Source organism: Mustela nigripes, chromosome 14, assembly GCF_022355385.1.
Source record: "Mustela nigripes isolate SB6536 chromosome 14, MUSNIG.SB6536, whole genome shotgun sequence".
Lineage (NCBI taxonomy): Eukaryota > Metazoa > Chordata > Mammalia > Carnivora > Mustelidae > Mustela > Mustela nigripes.
The window spans coordinates 57645642-57663200 of NC_081570.1; the positions used below are offsets into that span (position 1 = coordinate 57645642).

General features: G+C 36.2%; 1 protein-coding gene across 1 annotated transcript in view; it reads right to left on the reverse strand.

Annotated features, from left to right (window-relative positions):
- Positions 1-14532: 14532 nt before the first annotated feature.
- The window catches only part of LRRC40 (leucine rich repeat containing 40), a 48324-nt gene continuing 45297 nt past the window's right edge, over positions 14533-17559 (reverse strand). The window contains exon 15 of the mRNA XM_059375089.1: positions 14533-15953. Coding sequence (XP_059231072.1) covers positions 15848-15953 — 106 coding nt within the window. The 3' untranslated portion in view covers positions 14533-15847. The remainder of the gene's footprint in view (positions 15954-17559) is intronic.

Here is a 17559-nt window from a genome sequence, read left to right on the forward strand (position 1 = left end):
TTGGAACCAGTGTGGGCCGGGCCCAAAGAAAAAGCCATGGGTCGAACTTTTACAAATACTATATTCAAACCCAGCATAACTTACAACCTATGTGGGGATGATTACTGAGGAAAAAGTTAAATAAATCATCCAATCTTTCTCTAGTTTGGAACCAGTGTGGGCCGGGCCCAAAGAAAAAGCCATGGGTCGAACTTTTACAAATACTATATTCAAACCCAGCATAACTTACAACCTATGTGGGGATGATTACTGAGGAAAAAGTTAAATAAATCATCCAATCTTTCTCTAGTTTGAAAAGTAGATACATTTTCTTCTTAAAACTACCAGTGTTGCACAGTTGTATTAGTTGTGCCAGGTTTGTTTCTATTTTTACCCCCCTGTCTTTAAAATAACAGGAGTTAGCAGCCTACAGTCAGGTCTCTCTATACCTGGAGTAAAATATCCTAGTACAGAGACTTTTATTCTCACCAGAAAACTCCATATTTCCTCCACAGGGAAACAATTCCTATAGCTGAATCTCAGAGGATTAAGGTATGTCACTCAAAATTCAAAACATTTGGGGGCATTTTATTGAAGAATATGATGGAAACAGTAAGTGCAATGTTTATAAATATTTGTTGAGCATCAAGTATATACCAGGCTCTGCATGACATGATCTCCTCTGCACAGAGTCTCACAATCAAATGGGAAGATGAGAGAGCTTCCAGAAAAAAAGGCAGTACAAGGCAATGTGGTGAGTCCCTTTGTTGCTGCTCTCGGCCCATGTATTGCAAAAGGAAGTAGCATCGTTATCTAGACAAATCTCTTCTGGGTTTGAGGGTGGCTATTCCATTGGGAGCTAAGTTCTCCATACTGGGTCTTAGGGCCTTTGGGAGGCCATTATCAACGTTCACCAAGATGTAGGGCAATATTTGATAGGCTAGAAGTGGCAAGAGTGGAGACTTACTGGACAGAGTAAGTAGCAACCACAGATTCCTTTGAATCTGTAGAAGAGAATTTTGCCAGTTGGTTTGTTCTAAAGAAAAGAGAGAACACAATGAAAAGTGGTGGTGTTCTGCCTGGCCCAGCACTGTGTCTATCTATAGGCTCCTGACATGTCGGGGGAAAGAGGAGGAAGGTAGAACGTTAAAAGGCATGAACTGCTGGATTGAAGAGGTTCTTCTGTGCTGCCACCCCAAAGAGTTGTTCCTATGACCTCTGTCTCTTATAGATTATCAGGGAGCTTGGGAGTCCTCAAGATCCAGTATTAGAATGAGGCACTCAGAAATGCAATCAGTTCACCAGCTGCATTTCCTGTTTATTTACTTCACTTCCCTTGGTGGGGTGAAGGGCATTCTCACTGCATGCTGTTTATCCCATCCCATGAAAACACTTGTTTGCATGTTGGGTCATACATATTTACAAACCGCAGGCATCCCTTCATTCTTCCAAGGAAAGCTTGATTCCTCTGAATCTGGGAACTGCTTATTTTTTCTTCACTCTGTCTATACATAATCAGTGTTTTCGACACCTAGAAATCCTTAAACTTCCCTGAGTATTCCCTGTGCTTTTCAACCTCTGCTTTTGCCCACAGTGGTCCCTTCACTGTAATGTCTTCCTCTCCCCAGCCCCTTTCTAAAGCATCAAAATTAGACGCAGCCTTCAGAGTCCAGCTCAAGCATGACCACCACCATAAAACTTTCCCTAATCTTACCTGGAAGAAATTTCTCTTATGATAATAAGTCATATTATTTTTTGGTAAATTTTATAGTACTTACCACGTTCCACCAAAGGTCATAGCTATTTGGTATTTGTGCTTTCTCTCCTATCAACTATATCAACTATATACTCCTTGAGAGGATCAGACAATACTTCAAAGAGGTATTCTAGACACAAGAGCTTCCAGAGGGCACATCTGGTTTTGCTCACCATGTATCATTAGTGCCTGCCATAGTAGGTGCTCAATAAATGTTTACACAATGATGAAATGGATGACAGGCCTAGCACATAAACACTATAAATATTGAATCCAATGGGAAGTTGGTGTCCAGTCTGCACAATCTTAAGCCATTTCACTTTCTTAGTTCGTTCAGTATGCCTGTTTTTTAATTAATTTTTTTTTAAAAATTTTCCCTTTTAATCTAATTCTCCTTCCCTCCTCAGTATTTCTTCTAAGACCTTTTGGGCTCCTCTGCTGTGCATCAGCAACTGTGTTTAATTTCTCTTTTATGTTTTCTAAGGACCTGAACACTGTCCAAAAAGTTTAACAAGTGGCTTTTTTTTTATTGAATTGGAATACATAACATCTATCCTTTTGATTTGTTTGGATTTTACTTCTCATCTTGGTAGAAGTCATGCATATAGGTTCCAGAAATATTTCAGAGAAGTGGATGCGTGAGTTTGAATTTACAGAGCCATGGTTTTGACCTTAAAGGCATCTTAGAGATAATCAAACCCAGTTCCTTCATTTCTCGGAGGCCCAAAGCCTAGAGAGGTGATGTGACTCTGTGAACTGAGAAGACAAAAGTGTATGGTTAGATCTGGTTGTAGACCCTTTTTAAGGTTCTTCCACCTGTCCATTGTGACTTGGTAGATTACTTTGTGCAAGCTATTTTTTTAAAATTTGGAAGCATGAGGAATGGTAAAGAGAGTTGGGTTGGGAATGGGGTTAGGGAAAGGTAGTTGGGAAGAGGGAGTCCCCAATCCTATTTTTTACCTAAAGTTCTGCTTCATGCTGCCTCTTCTAGAATAAGGAAGAGTCTGTCCGCAGGCCTTTGGCTGTAGTTCAGTCTGACAATGTTTACACATTGCATTTTGGCATCTTTTCATGGACAGACTCCACCACCTGTATCCCTAAAGTGAAAATGTCATGTACTCCAGCCAAAATTATCAAGAAAAGCTGCAGAAAGCTGTAGCATTAATATGATAAGTACTTAGATAGATCACAGAAAATCTGGATTACTTGATAAAACCACATGCCACCTGCCAAACTGTTACAGAGGTCAGAATCTTGTCTATTGATATCAAAGTAGAGAGAAAACTATTTATACTGCCAGTAGCAGTAACTTCACTGGATACTTCCATTATAGGAGGGAAAGAGGGGAATCTAGTCCCGAAAAAAACGAAACAGTGTGTAAGAGGGGAAAACCCTGGGTTGGTCCGCTCTTAACCACAGCTCCTTTACTACCTGATAGGATTCTGATTTCCTTGCAAGTAAAGCATTTCTTTAGCTTTCTCTCAGAAATATTTCCCATATTTTTCTATTTCAGTTGCAAAGCACATTGACTACAGAATTTAGTGAAATATTCCCAAACTTAAATCCATTTCTCATCTACTATTATGCTTACACAAATAATATTAATTACTCCATCTGCCTCTTTCTTTTTTTTTTTTTTTTTCCTTTCTTTTTGTGAAGGGAATTTGCTATCTCTTTACATGAAGAGAGCTTGCAGGCTGGCTGATGATGGCTTCTTTTCAGGATTTTTAAAATTCTAGAAGCCATAAGTATACCTTGAAGGAAACTTTCATCATCATTTTAAGAGTATGGTGCCTCAAATTCTCCAGAGGTCTACACTTGGGTCTTATAGCCCAAGTATATAATATATAATATACTATTATATATTTACAGATGGACAGAATGTCACGGTCTGTTAAACCAACTGAAGTGAAAAATGAAAAACAAATTATTAGTTGAGAGAGTAACATTTTAGAGTAGTAAGAATATTTCAGAATAGTAAGAATACTTTAAGTAAGGGTATTTTAGGATATAAGAGTGAGAGTAGACTTGAGGGCTGGGTTTCTAGAGAAATTCCTTCAAGAGAAATTAGTAAGTTATTAGAGAAGAACTCAAAAAGGGGAAAAGAAGGGAGATAAAGGGCTGACAGGGAGAAATTGGAAGACAGAAATTAGACTCAGATTCAGACACACCCTCTAATAAGCTGTCCTTCAGACAGCCCCAGAACTCCCTATCTTTCCCTCTCCTCCTTGGTTTCTGGCCTCCCTCCCACTCTTCTAGAAGTAGAAAGAATTCAAAATGAAAAATAAGACATATAGTAGAATCACATTTCATTTCACTGCTATTTATTTTCAGAAACTACTTTCATAATGTAGTGAATAATTTTTTAGACATGCAACTTCACAGTATAAGGAAAATCACCCACTAAAGTTATCCCATTTAAAAAAAAAACAGGTAGTTTTCTGAAATAAAGGCTAATATCAAATAATATAGCCATAGGTAAATTCTGGGGGGAAATGAGGAAAATTATTGCTCTATCATAAAACAAAAAATGACCTTGAGAGGATCTGGCTCATCTGTCTACCTTCTGGAAAGAACTAAGGTTATTTTTAATTTCCTCCAGAGAAGAGGCTGCTACTTAACTCGGTAACCCATCCTGATAAAGCGACAAAACATGTGTTTCATCCCAATAAGACCCTCCATTTCAATTGCAGGGCTTAAATCTGATATATACTATCCTCATCTACAGTTGGACAGAGCCACACACTTTTTAGGACATATCTGCACTTAGGAAAAGCCGCCACTAGATGGAGCCCTTATATCCCTATTTTATTTCCTTGTCTTGGCAATTCTGTAGCCTGGATGACCACACACACTGGACAGTCCATTCTCATACCTGTTTTGCTGATGTAACTGTGAATAACTGTTAATCAACTGTTGATAAAACTGTTAACATCCATTTCTATACTCTATTGAGATAATTAATTTGAAACAACCCTTTAGGTTTAAACAATGTAAGACAATACAGTAAGAGCTTTGGCCGTATTTTAAGTAGTTTCTATATTTTTTGACTAAACCTCTCTGGTTGTATCCCAGTCATAGAGAGACCCAATCATAAGGGGAGAGAAAGAGAGAGAGAGACTGACTGCTCTCTAAGCCTTGGTGAAATGTGTGATTTAGTTTTGATATTCCCAATTGTTCAGGTTATTACACCTGCCCTTTTATTAGTCCTCTAATTTGCTTTTTATTTTCAAATATTTTGTGCCTATCTGCCGTTATTTTAACCAAGCTTCCTTCAGATATGCTCATTCTAAATATGTGAAAGATAAGCTGCTATAAATTATTTACAATACATATTTTTAAATGAGCTCTTTAAAACTTAAACATTGGGATTTAAATATGCCTAGCACAGGCTTCCTTACATAATTCTACAACTAGTCGAGTCTGAATATGTGTCTATCTGTGTGTGGCTTTACTTCCAGATGACATCTGGCAATGATAGGCATCTAATATCAACTCCTAATTTTTCATTTTAACTATGTAATTAGCATAATCATATTTTACCTAAATATAAAGTAAATCAAGGAATGTGTTGCAAAAGATATCTCATAAAGTGATCATCAGATTCAAAGGGTGGTTTAAAATCTTCGCCTCCTCCCTTCTTTCAGTCAGAATGTCTAGGTACTGGAGGTAGAGAGCCTCTGGCAGTTTGGGTGACGTGTCCTCAAGCTATTTTGGTTCTTAAATATTTGGAACTGCAGGGCCTCTGATGGCTGGATCATAGTTTTAAAAGCCAGATGTTACTGTTTACTTCTTCTAAGCTAATTATATCCTCACCCTCACAGCTTAGCCAGCACCCTTGTTTGGGGCTCTCCTTTGTTAATTCCATCCAAGCCCTATTTATTTGTGGGTTCATGCTGTTTCTCTTCCAGCCATTTATCTTTTCTTCTTCCAACCCCAAGCAAAAATAAAAGGAAAACATGTTCTTCTTTTCTGAAGTCTATGTGAAACTACTAAATCCTCTGGTGTTTTCCTCCAAAGGAAACCATTTCCTTCTAGCCCCACGATCAGGAACCACAAATTTAGTGTGCTCTTTCTTAAGAAATTCATTCAACCTTCTTTGGGGATTGACCTTTGAACACAATTCTTCAGCCATACTTGTGGTGTCGTTCAACTTAGCAATAATTATTTTGCACTTGACAGAATCACATAGTCTTGTTATGATCAAGACAGATTTCTCTAGAAGGTCATCACTATGATAGATACATTCTTTTTAAAAACATGAAAGTTGCTGGCAAACATCACAAATATAGGTTTGTCACCATTTCCCAGAGAAATTCAAACTTGGGACTCTGTCTCTTAAACACACACACACACGTCAGTCACTTTTTTTTTTTTAGGTTTTTGCTTATTTCTGAAAAATGATAGTGACTATCCCTGTGATCTAGGGACCTAGATCATCATAAACTACTCTAAGTTAAAATACTATAATTTCTTCTTTTCTTTTTTAAACTTTCCATAAATACTTCCAGCATGTTTACCACCCCCCCCTCCAATATGTACCCATACTGAGAGGATACATCCAGGCCTATGTGTGGGCTAGAACAGAGCTAGCTTAGAGAGCTCTTTAAGCATTCTCACCCAGGTCTTCCTCTGGACCATCCTGAGAGTTGCTCTCTAGCCAATCTCTGTGCTTATCCTTTTTAAAAAGTTATCAGTAATTGAAACGATTTATCTTTGTCTTGCTGTACCATCCAATTTAATCAAAATTATTTATGAGCAAGGGATTTGGAGAACAGTAGGAGACAGAAGTAAGCCACGGTCCCCCCTCTCAAGAAACAGTGTAGTGGGGAGACAGACACAGAAAATCTAATACATGCTGTGTAGTTATAAAATATGAGGGGAGAACAAAGAACAACGTATTATCACTTTCTCTCTTAGTCTAATAAGATGGCAAATTGTTTCCTTTCAGCTTTATTGTTTTTATTTATTTATTTTTAAATTTATTTTAGAGAGCAAAAGAGAAAAAGAGGACTGGGGATGGAAGGGCACGAGAGGAGGGAGAGAATCTCAAGCAGACTCCCCACTGAGCTCAGAGCCTGATGTGGGGCTAGATCCCAAGACCCTCAAATCATGACCTAAGCCAAAATCAAGAGTTGGATGCTTAACCAACTGAGCCACCCAAACACCCATTAAGTTTTACTGTTTTTATAATGTGGGTGTGGAAGTTTTCTATTCCCTTAGGAAGGCAGGCTCCTGTCCCACATGTATGTTCTTTTCCAAGAAGGGACAATGTCTCAGGTGACAATGGGAATAGAAATAACTGTAGTCCTCATCTACAATGTTCCATAGCAGGGAGGAATCGTCACTATGCTAATTGAGTTGACCTTCCACTTTCACTTGGCTTTGTCCTTCCAGGGGATTATCTTGTAAGGGCCAGTCAGAGGGGCTGAAGGGCATCTCCTCCTTTCTGGAGGGAGAGCACTGAAGCTTACCAACAAAGGTCTACTGTGCCGCTTAAAGAGATCAATCTGAGGAAAGGAGAGAATAGAACAGTGAATCTTTGGTGTTTCAAGAAACTTTGCTCTAAAATAATTCATTTGTATTTTAAACACAAGAAAAATGCACATAATTCTGGTGAACTTAGATATTCTAAATACATATGCACTTACAGACAAGGAAAAGATCACACTCTTTACTGTTAGCAAGCGCCCCACTGTTAGAAGGATGCTTTGTGTTTATGAACAGAACAGGACCCATTAGAGTTCGGTAAGTAAAGCAACCTGAGCAGCACTTATAATAAAATTTTTTAGGAAGTAAAACATCAAAGAGTGCCTGGAAGTATGCAGATACAGACCAAGTCTCACGCATGCCGTCCAGAGAGAGAGTGGAGGTGCCCATGGAGCTTATCCCAGATCCTTCACTGTCTGCAATTCCACAGGGCAACACCTCTAAGCACTAGGAAGCAGTAGCCATCTAAATTCCCGTAAATTATTCTGAGGGAAAAATATCACCAGGAATGACACTTGCAATAGAAATAGCAGATACGTTTTACATCGAACAAAATCCCAGCGTTTTTGTTTGTTCTTTGAGGTTTTAATTAAGGCTTTTTTTTTTTTTTTTTTTTTTAACTCAGGTTAGAATTAGCCTAGAAGTGAAACAACTGTATAATAAAGATGAGTTCAGAAAGTATAGCAGTTCAACCATGGTCTGGAAAATAGGTTGCCAGATGAAGTACTGGCTTTTCCCTTGGAGCCATTTAGTGTCTCTGTGCATCAAATTAGAAAATGTAAGTTTATTAAAACGATTTGCAATGAATTGTGAAGCATGCTTACAGCTGAAAATGAGATTGTGCTTCTTCAGTACTTAACCAGTGGGCTCCTGACCCTCAAGTACCACTTTGGGCATATTGCTGGACATGAATTTGAAAACTACTGGGAAAAGCCCAATATCTATATATATATTCAATGGCCAACATGAAAAAGCCATCTTTTTTTTTTTGCACTATTAAATGGAAATGTTTACTTAACAGCTATGGGGTGTGATGCCCTTGTTTTTTAGTTGGTTTTTTTTTTTTAATAAAATTGTGTATACTTAAGGTGTACAACATGAGGATTCGATATATAAGTACATTAGTGCAATTATTACTACTCAAGATAATTAACTCATCTCCTCACAGTTACCTTTTATGTTTGTGTTTGTGTGTGTGTATGTGTGTGCATGCATGTGTGGTGAGAACACCCGAAATCTATCCTTTTAGTGAATCTCCACTATTTAATACAATTTTATTAACTATAGTCGGGACCTGAACTCTAGACTTACCACATTCCTACTATGCAGACATCATAATTCCACTCATTAAGTCAGCTTTTGTATTTCCAAATTCTTGTGAGAGCTGAAAGCAATAAACTTCCTAATAGTGCCAAGATTGTTCTTTTGTGAACTATGTGCTGAACTGTCTGCTAAACTAGAGAAAACTCTATGAAAGTTATGTCTCTAACTCCTTAGGGTACATGATAAAGCAGGGAATCACTTACACACCTCAAAGAAAACTGAGAGGAGAAACCAAATTGACTAAAAAAACTGAAGGAATCAAATTTAAATTCTCAATACATCATGACACGTGTTACAACAGTTTTAAATTCTTGTGTGAAGAATGAACGGATGTGGTAAAACTATTAAATACAATTGTGTCAGGGGGCCTCCCAGCCAGGAGGAACTCAACTCTGTCCAAGACCAGTACAAAGGCACAAAGAAGCTAATCATTCTTTAGCTTAATACACACCAATTAGTCTTCCTCCAGGCATCTGCTACCTGATTTTGGAGACCATATCAGAAATGAAAAGAAGCAGTGTCTTATTTATCATATATCAAATTCTAAGGCATAACTTGTGAAGACCCTACTGTGCTTTACTTCCCTCAGAAAGAGATGCACTTACCTGTCCCTAGTATAAAGCAGTCTTTCATGTGGCTTTAAAGATTAGTCCCATGTCAGGTTATTATATTGCTTCCTCCCTGCAAAAGCCAACCATATAAGTCTCAAATCCTGAAATTCACTGGAATATTTATCAAAAGTTATTTTAGCATAAGCTAGACCACTGTACTCAAATCTCTGTTTATCAAGTTTGCCTCCAAACTCTGCAAGTGGAGGAAACTTCAGGCATTTTTATGGATTTCAGAATTCTCCAAGCACTCTTGGAAAAACAGAAATTAATGGGCTTTTGGCATTTTAGATATCATTGTTGGGATTATCAAAGGCTTCAGTAAGAAACTCAAACAAATAGAATAGCAAATCACTAGTGAGAAAGCAATAAGCATTTCTAGTGAAATCTATGTCCAGTGTACTAAGCACAAAGAGCTTATTTTATCCAGATCATCTGCAATTAGATGTACCCTAAAGACCACTATCCAATAACGGTTTGTCTCCTACTTCCTGACTGGTTTTGTTTCTAGTTTTTGTGTGTGTTGGGAGGGTGAGTCAGGGAAAGGGTGTCCCTACTACTTTTGAAAGTAGTACCTAGCTCTCCAGGTAGGATCAAATCATCTAGAGTGTGACTTCCCTTCATCTCCTCAGGACAATTGCATTTAAATATGGGCCAAAAGCTTAAGTCACAGAAATGAGGCTTACTCACAGGATTTCAGAGAACAGCCTTTTGGGAAGCTTGGGACAGGATGGTGCAGTTGCGCTAGAGCTCTAAAAGTACAATGTGCAGGTCTGCCTTTCTCAGATTAGGCTGAAACTTCAAGTCTTGCTGAAACTTCCAAGTCTTTGTTACAGAGTGCCTTGGAATCCTAGAGTCTGGTTTAATCAGTTTATTATCAACTCCAGAATAACAGAGGAGTATACACAGAGAGGACTTGTCTCAGGTGAAGTGAAATAATTATTTCCTTAATTAAAAACTAATTTAAATTCTAGGCTACTTACAGTAGCTGCTTGTTGGGGGAAGGGAACCACAAATTTAAAGTTGTGGTTATTTTTTTTTTAATGTTTGGGAAAGTGTTTCAAGCAATAATATATTAGGTCTGCAATACTTTTGTCAGGTGAAGTGTCCTGGCTTTGGAAGGGTGAGAAGAGAATTTGAAACAGCAGTCTGTCTGCCTTTCAAAGGGCAGCTTTGATTATATAGTTAACCTGACATTTGGGCTGAGGAATTGAACCTCACCAGGGATGGCACTGGATTTTATTGAGCTCCCCTTATCCAAACTACAACATGCTTACTGCTTTCTCTCCACATTCCCCACATTTCAGCCTCCAGGACCAGCTGCCAGCAAGTCATTTTGTCCATTTTCATTGGTCAGACCACACAAGGAACATCCTATTTCTTTAAATCTCTGAAGATCAAATTGCCATGTAGAAACCAACTCCCTATCAATTTTCTCCACATTTAATCCTCAGCTTCTTGTCATATGTTCATTTTTCTGCATTGGTTCCCATGGTAACGGGTCTATTGGCAGAGAAAGTGTGACTCTGCTTTTAGCCTTCTGTACAATACAAAATCCTTCTAGTGATCCTCAGGCAAGTGTTGTATGAAAAGGCAGAGAGAGCCTATGGTTCCCTAGACTAATGCCTTGAAACCCCTACCCCACCGATGATCTTTCCCACCCTATTCTCAAACCAAGCCCACTGCCCAGAATCCCTTCACCTTTTGATTCAAGTATTCGAAGCACCCTCCTACCCAACTACAGATGCCAGGACTGAACCTTTTTTTATTCAGATGGCGTCCTCTTCTGTCAGTGACTTACAGATAGAAATGTTTAACTAATGGCAATGGCTATTTGGAGGCAACATAGGAGAAGCAACTTGCACTCAATTTTCTATAAACTATCCTCTATCCTCAGATCCTATGCATCTGAGATGTATACAGCCCAGGGAATAAGTAGGTCCCAAATGGGGCCTTAAATCGGGTGTCTCATTTTAGAACAATGGGAGACAACTAAACAGATTTCTCCCAATGACTAGTTAAGTGGCACATGAGGGGAAGGCAAGGAGTCATCCTAGAGAACTGAGCTCCTGAGGAAGAGGAAGAGATAACAAAGATGTAGAGAAGCAAAGGAAGCCTTGGAAGTGGTGGCTCAAATGTGGCTACAGTTGGGACAATTCAGGGTTCAAGTACGGAAAAGGTAAGAAACCTACCAAACGTGAAGGAAATGGAGCATAGTGAAAAAAGGAGTTTTTGAGTTAACTGTCTGCAGAAAGGGAACCTGCAAATGAGTGAATAGCTTTCTGCAGACTTTGGCCCAACTCCATTTACAAAATATTTTTCCAAGGAATGTTTCCCTTAGTAACAGATTATATATTTTATTTTGAATTCTATTTTGGCTTGGCAGTAAGTTATATGCCTAGCAACCCCAAATCTCCTATGTCCTCAGAACTTAGAAAAAAAATCAGGAACTGTTCATCAGAAATTAAACACATGCTGAATGTGCTTTTTTTTTTTTTAAAGTTAATGAATTCAGGGGAATGAAAATAGATGTTAGAAATAAAAATGTGGGTATCTCTAGTTGAGAAAATGAATGATCAAATGTAACGGTTTCTTTTTTTCATTGGGTCTTAAAAAAATATGTGATCTTTAAGCACACCGAAGTTTTAAAGTCAGCTGATTATATTGTACAAAGGTATTTTTGGCCCTTTAAAGATTATTTTCCTACATTAAGAAAAGTTTTCTTATATTAAAAACTTTTTATTGTGACTCAGGTTTTGTGTCTCGTATAGACACAGGTATATAGCTGTTTTTCTTTGCACACTTGTTTTGCACAGGTAAGATAATGAGATTAAATAATGCCCAGGTATGCAGGTCAACTTTTATGGTAGTTAGATAAAGGAAAGCATTTGATGAATGGACAAAAGAAATCACATAATATTTCTTTGTATCTTCCCGTCTCTCTTTCCCTTCCCCAGTGCTCTACTAAAGAACATCTATTTAGTCAGGAAATCTTATGTAATTTTTTGGAAAGTCCATAGAAAAAACAAGTTGCAAGTCTCAGGCAGATACAACATAAAGCAGTTCCCCTACTTGTTAGAATGGTAATTTATTTTCAGAATGTAATGCCAAAATAAATTTTATATTCAATACTTGTAGAGTCTTTCCACTCAGAGGACTCTCATTGGTCTTGAATGTGGAAAAGACATCTGTTCAGGGCAGTGAGTAATGTTGTATGTTAAGTTTTACTCTAGAAAATTTGGTTTTAGCTTTGAGGACACCTAGTGTCAATGGAATGCAATAAACGTTTTATACTGCTTTCTGATGTTTAGGTATTTTCCTATAACATCCTCAACTGCATTTTTCTCCTTGAAAGCGCTAGCCTTACTGTTTTCTGTTTGGAATGAAGAAAAAGATAACTGACAGGCAGATAAGCTGGATATTTTCGTCTCCAAGCCAGTCGAGTTTCTTTTTGGACTCAGTGTGTAGAAGGGACTAAAGGAAGCGTAAGGACATGGCATTGTCTTCGTAGAAGGAGTAATTTTTTCCTAGGTAAAAAATCAGCGGTGAGTCTACTAAATTGTTTATGAATTTCAAAGACCACCTCCAATAACCTTATAAAAGTAAGGTTGTTGGTGCTGTAGTTTCATTTTTCCCCACTTTTAACCATCCAACAGCAGCCCCCTCAGCTGTATATAAGTAAACCATAATATGAAATATGGTCTCTTCCTACTCAGAGAAGAAGTATTAAGAGCAGCAATTCTAAATAGACAGTGATAGATTTTTAATTGGTCTATAAAGAATTATAAGTAAAAGGATATTAGGCACTAGGTTTTTAGACTTTTTAAGTATCCATGAAAATTGTTCTTTCATTCCTAAAGTAACTGACAATTAATTACTTTGGATCTTAGTTATTGGGGGGGGGGGAAACTCAATCTTTTTATTCCTGTGTAAAGACGTTCGAATTCCACCTATTTATATTTAATGCTAAACCCATATGCATACATACAAATTATCCATTTTTCCTTTGAGATCATATAATTCAGTTAGTGAAATATTTCACTCTTCTTAAAGAAAAATTCCTATGTAGTGATGCAACATCGGGCCACTATTTTAGTAAGATGAAGACAGTCTTCTAGACTCCTTCTTTTTCAACATCTGACTTCACTACCATATGTGCAGGACAACAGTGACATCTTAAGGCCAAGTAACTAGAACTCCTTTAGCCAGAGAAAGAACTTGAATTGGGATCTGTTCTCAAAGAAATTTCATTATGTTATCAAGTAGTTTTCACGTTCACAGTTTGCAACTGGTATATCTTATAAATGCTACTCTATGACTTCTTTTGCAGTCTTTGTGAACATTTTAATGTGCACTGGTAAACACTAACATTTTACATAGACATACTGTATATTAATGCATGCATTTCATTGCATAGTTTATTGACACTCCCCTTGTAAAGCTTTTATGGAAGAAACAACAAGCCACAGCAGTATAGCAAAAGAGGCTTAATCTTTATAAATTGGGGCCTTTTCTGTCTCTTTGCTAGCCTAGGTGGCTGTATACAAATTTGGGAGGGAGGGGGCAAGAAACAACTCTTAACATTTAAGGTTTTCTACATGGTTGAACTCTAGCCAATTCAAAATAAATTGCTTACTTTAGTAAAAAATTTTACCATTTTATAAAAAAAATTAAATCATGACATGTTTAATTGAAATGGCTGTATTGTAATTAATATTTTGAGATAATTGTGATTTTGAGCTTCAATTATATATAAAAAGTTGTCATTTTTGTATGTGCTAAAAAAATGTATCACAATTAACAGTACTTTTTAGTTGAACTACATATTGATGTAAATAAAAACTGAATGAAGACATATTTACTACTTTATTAACATAGATTGTGAATGTACTTAATGGTTTTTTTTGCAGTATGACACCATAATGACCTTGAAAGCTGCTTCATTTTATGTGCAAAGGAGTCCTATGAATCTATATTTTAAATTTACTGAATCAGTGAAATTAATTACTTTGTCAGTTAATTTGCAAATGCAAGCTGTACTCTCCAGTTTATTTTATGTATTGACACTAATTGGTAAAGGTGTACAATGTGATTAGAATGCATTTTGAAGATGCTTTCTGTACAGATACAAAATACAGGGACTAAAATAATGCTGTGCAGTGTATAGCAGAGCCATTTTTCGGCTTTGGTGTACTCAACTTTTTCAGTATTTAAAAATGTGTTTTGAATAACATAAAAGTCTCTTTATTGTATAAATAATAAAATGTCACCTTATTGTAAAGTGTCTTTTGTTTAATATTGAAGCAGATTTCTTAGCAACAGAGTTGTAGTATGAAAAGGTTTTTTTTTTTAAGCCAAAACAACCATTATAATCAATACTGGAAATATTATAAACATGTTGTATTTTTATTAGCAATGCACTTTTTCATCATATGAGCATGCTTCAATCACCCAAACGCTAGCTACCTACCTATCTATATAAATTAACATACACTCTACTGATGGGCTACTTAACAGAATCACATGGTAAGTTTTATAATGACTGATCAGCCTACCTCTGACATTTTTGGTGTAAACAGAAATATTTCTATTTTCTTTTTATTAAATTAAGTTAACCTGTAGTAAATTCCCCTTTAGAAAGTTTCCATATGACTACAAGTTTAGTCTTATATGAAGATTAGAAGTAAATTTGAAAAGTAAGGCCCTGGAAATTTAAAAAAAAAAAAAAAAGCACAAGTCTGGATTAGAACACACCAACAGAGTAGATAATGTAAACAAATATCTGCTTAGTAAGTTACTAAGAAATTTCAAAGATTTCTATATGGTATATGTTATTAGTTATTTTTTGTTGCTGATATCTATAGAATTAAAATAAGTTCTTCAGTACTTTTGTAAAGAAGAACAAAAGGTATTTTAAATGCACTCTGAAGGAAAAATATGCAGATCCAACTCCTTCAAATTTCTTGAATCTACAAGTAGTAGGTAACTGTATGGAAACTTAAGAAATTATTTTATAAAAACTTGTCAAGTTTTAAATTCAAAACTGTGAGAGTAATTTAAACAATACTTTTACTGCTTCCTCTACCAATAACTACATCACATGTAACATTTCTGTTACATTAGAAATTATGACAAAATGGTTTCATAAAATGTGGGGAAAAGGCTAGACAAGAAAATTTCAACTAGATTAAAACAAAAGCAACTAGATTAAAACAAAAAGATAGTGACTGTTAATTTAAAACTTATACCAAGACCAACCAAATCACAGAAGTCTTATCACGGGTAAGGAAAAGCCTTTTTTTTAAAATGCCAAAGAACAGTTTTAAATAAAATTCAATTCAATTTTATATCTAACAAAAAGGTAGAAATTAGATTATCATATTCAAATCAACTGGTCACATTAAATGTAACACAAACAGAAAAGGTGGGAAAAATCCCACTTCTACAAAAATGCTTTATCATTATAAAAATATCAAACTAACTTAAATAAAAATCCACTTCTGAAGAAACTGTTTCCTATCTTATAAGGAATGAAAGTAGGATAAATCTTATGCAAAACTTTCAGAATAAATGCATGAACACTGTATGTGGCTATCATCATTACGAATGCACAATACCTTAGAAAAATGTTACTTATCAATGTAAGAAATCTAAGAATTAACATAACCAAGATATAAAACCAACTCTCAATTTAAGTAGGAATCCGGTCTCTCAAATATTCCAGAATAGCAGCTGTTCCTTTCATTAATATGGCTGCTCGAGGAACACGGAATGGATTTCCATCTAGTAGTAGTGTTCTAAACAAAAGAGAGAATTAAGAATTATAACATTTTCCATTAGGGAGGCTTTTCTTCTAATTTCATTTGCAATTTTATAAATAAATCTGTGTATTTTTCTCTATTTGCCCCTTTTCAAATCAAAGCATTTCAATAGTTGGAATTAGAACTACAATAATAATTCAAACCACATTAATTGAATACATGTTATAGGAAAGATATTGTGTTGAGTAATTTATATTCACTGACTCTTTCAATTATCTTAACAATCCTATGGATGTAGACACCACTGATATTCCTATTTAGTAGATAAGGAAATATAAGTTCAGAGAAGACAGATAGACGTGTCCCAAGATCATCCCGCTGTTAAACTGAGGAGCTGTGAGCCACCATTTTACCCATCTTCTCCTCAATCTTATAATGACCATACAGTACATGGTCAAATTATATTTATACACTAGAATGAGCATATTTATCAGTATACCAAGGGCTATAATGTAATCAAAATATGCCCCCTCCACCATGGCAAACACTGACAAATCCCTGCTCTCTACCTCCCTTGACCAGATACACACAGAAAATCTATTTGCATGTTCTAAAATGAGGTTCAATTAATATTTGAGGACTGGTTGACTTGTTTCTTTATAAAATTAATGAAATAAATTACAAGATAAAGAGACTTTTATTTTAATTTTTAATAATGTAAGTGTTTGTATCAACGAAAGCCAAAGGATTCATACCTATTATACAACAGATCTAAATGATATCTTCAATATTTCCATGGGCTGTGGGGATTCTTTTGAAGGTTGATTTTCTTAATTTATAAGAAGGAATGAATTACAGTCAATCCTCATTATTCACAGCCTCCGTATGTGCTAATTTGCCTTCCACTAAAAATTATTATTAACCCCAAAATCAATACACAGGGCACTTTCGAGGTCATTTTTGGATATGCACAGAGCAAAAAATTTGAGTCAATCACTTGGCACATTCTCAGCTGAGGTCAGAAAGGTGATATCTCCCTTCTTGTGTCAGTTCTCCCACTGTGGGAGTGGGAGTGTCCTTTCTGTGGTCTACTTAGTCATGGAACAGTTTTTGCATTTTTGTACTTTGTGTTGGTGATGTCACTGTTTAAAACGGCCTGCAAGTGTAGTGCTGAAGTGTTGTCTACTTTTCCTAAACGCAAGAAGGCTGTTGTGTGCCTTTCTGAGAAAACATATATACCAGACAAGCTTCATTCAGACATGAATTATAGTGTTGTTTGGCCATAGTTTAATGTTAATGAATAAATAATATGAAATACAGAAAAACACATTTAACAAGGTTCCATATTGACTAGTTTATGAAAGGTGATCAGAATCTCGAAAGAGCCTAACTTTATACTTCCCCTAGCAATAATGGTTCAGTATTCACTAAGACTTTATAAAATATAACTACTGCAAATAACAAGAACAAACTGTATTTGCCTCTTAAAATTCACTAATATGAGGCACCAAAGCAGATGTCAGTGCTGCCCTAGTAAAGTATGCCCCTCATATATAGTTTTCAATAATTAAATTCCTTTTGACACATTCTGCTAAGTACTTGGCTTTCTATCAACATCTTAAACTCTCTTTATATTCGTTTA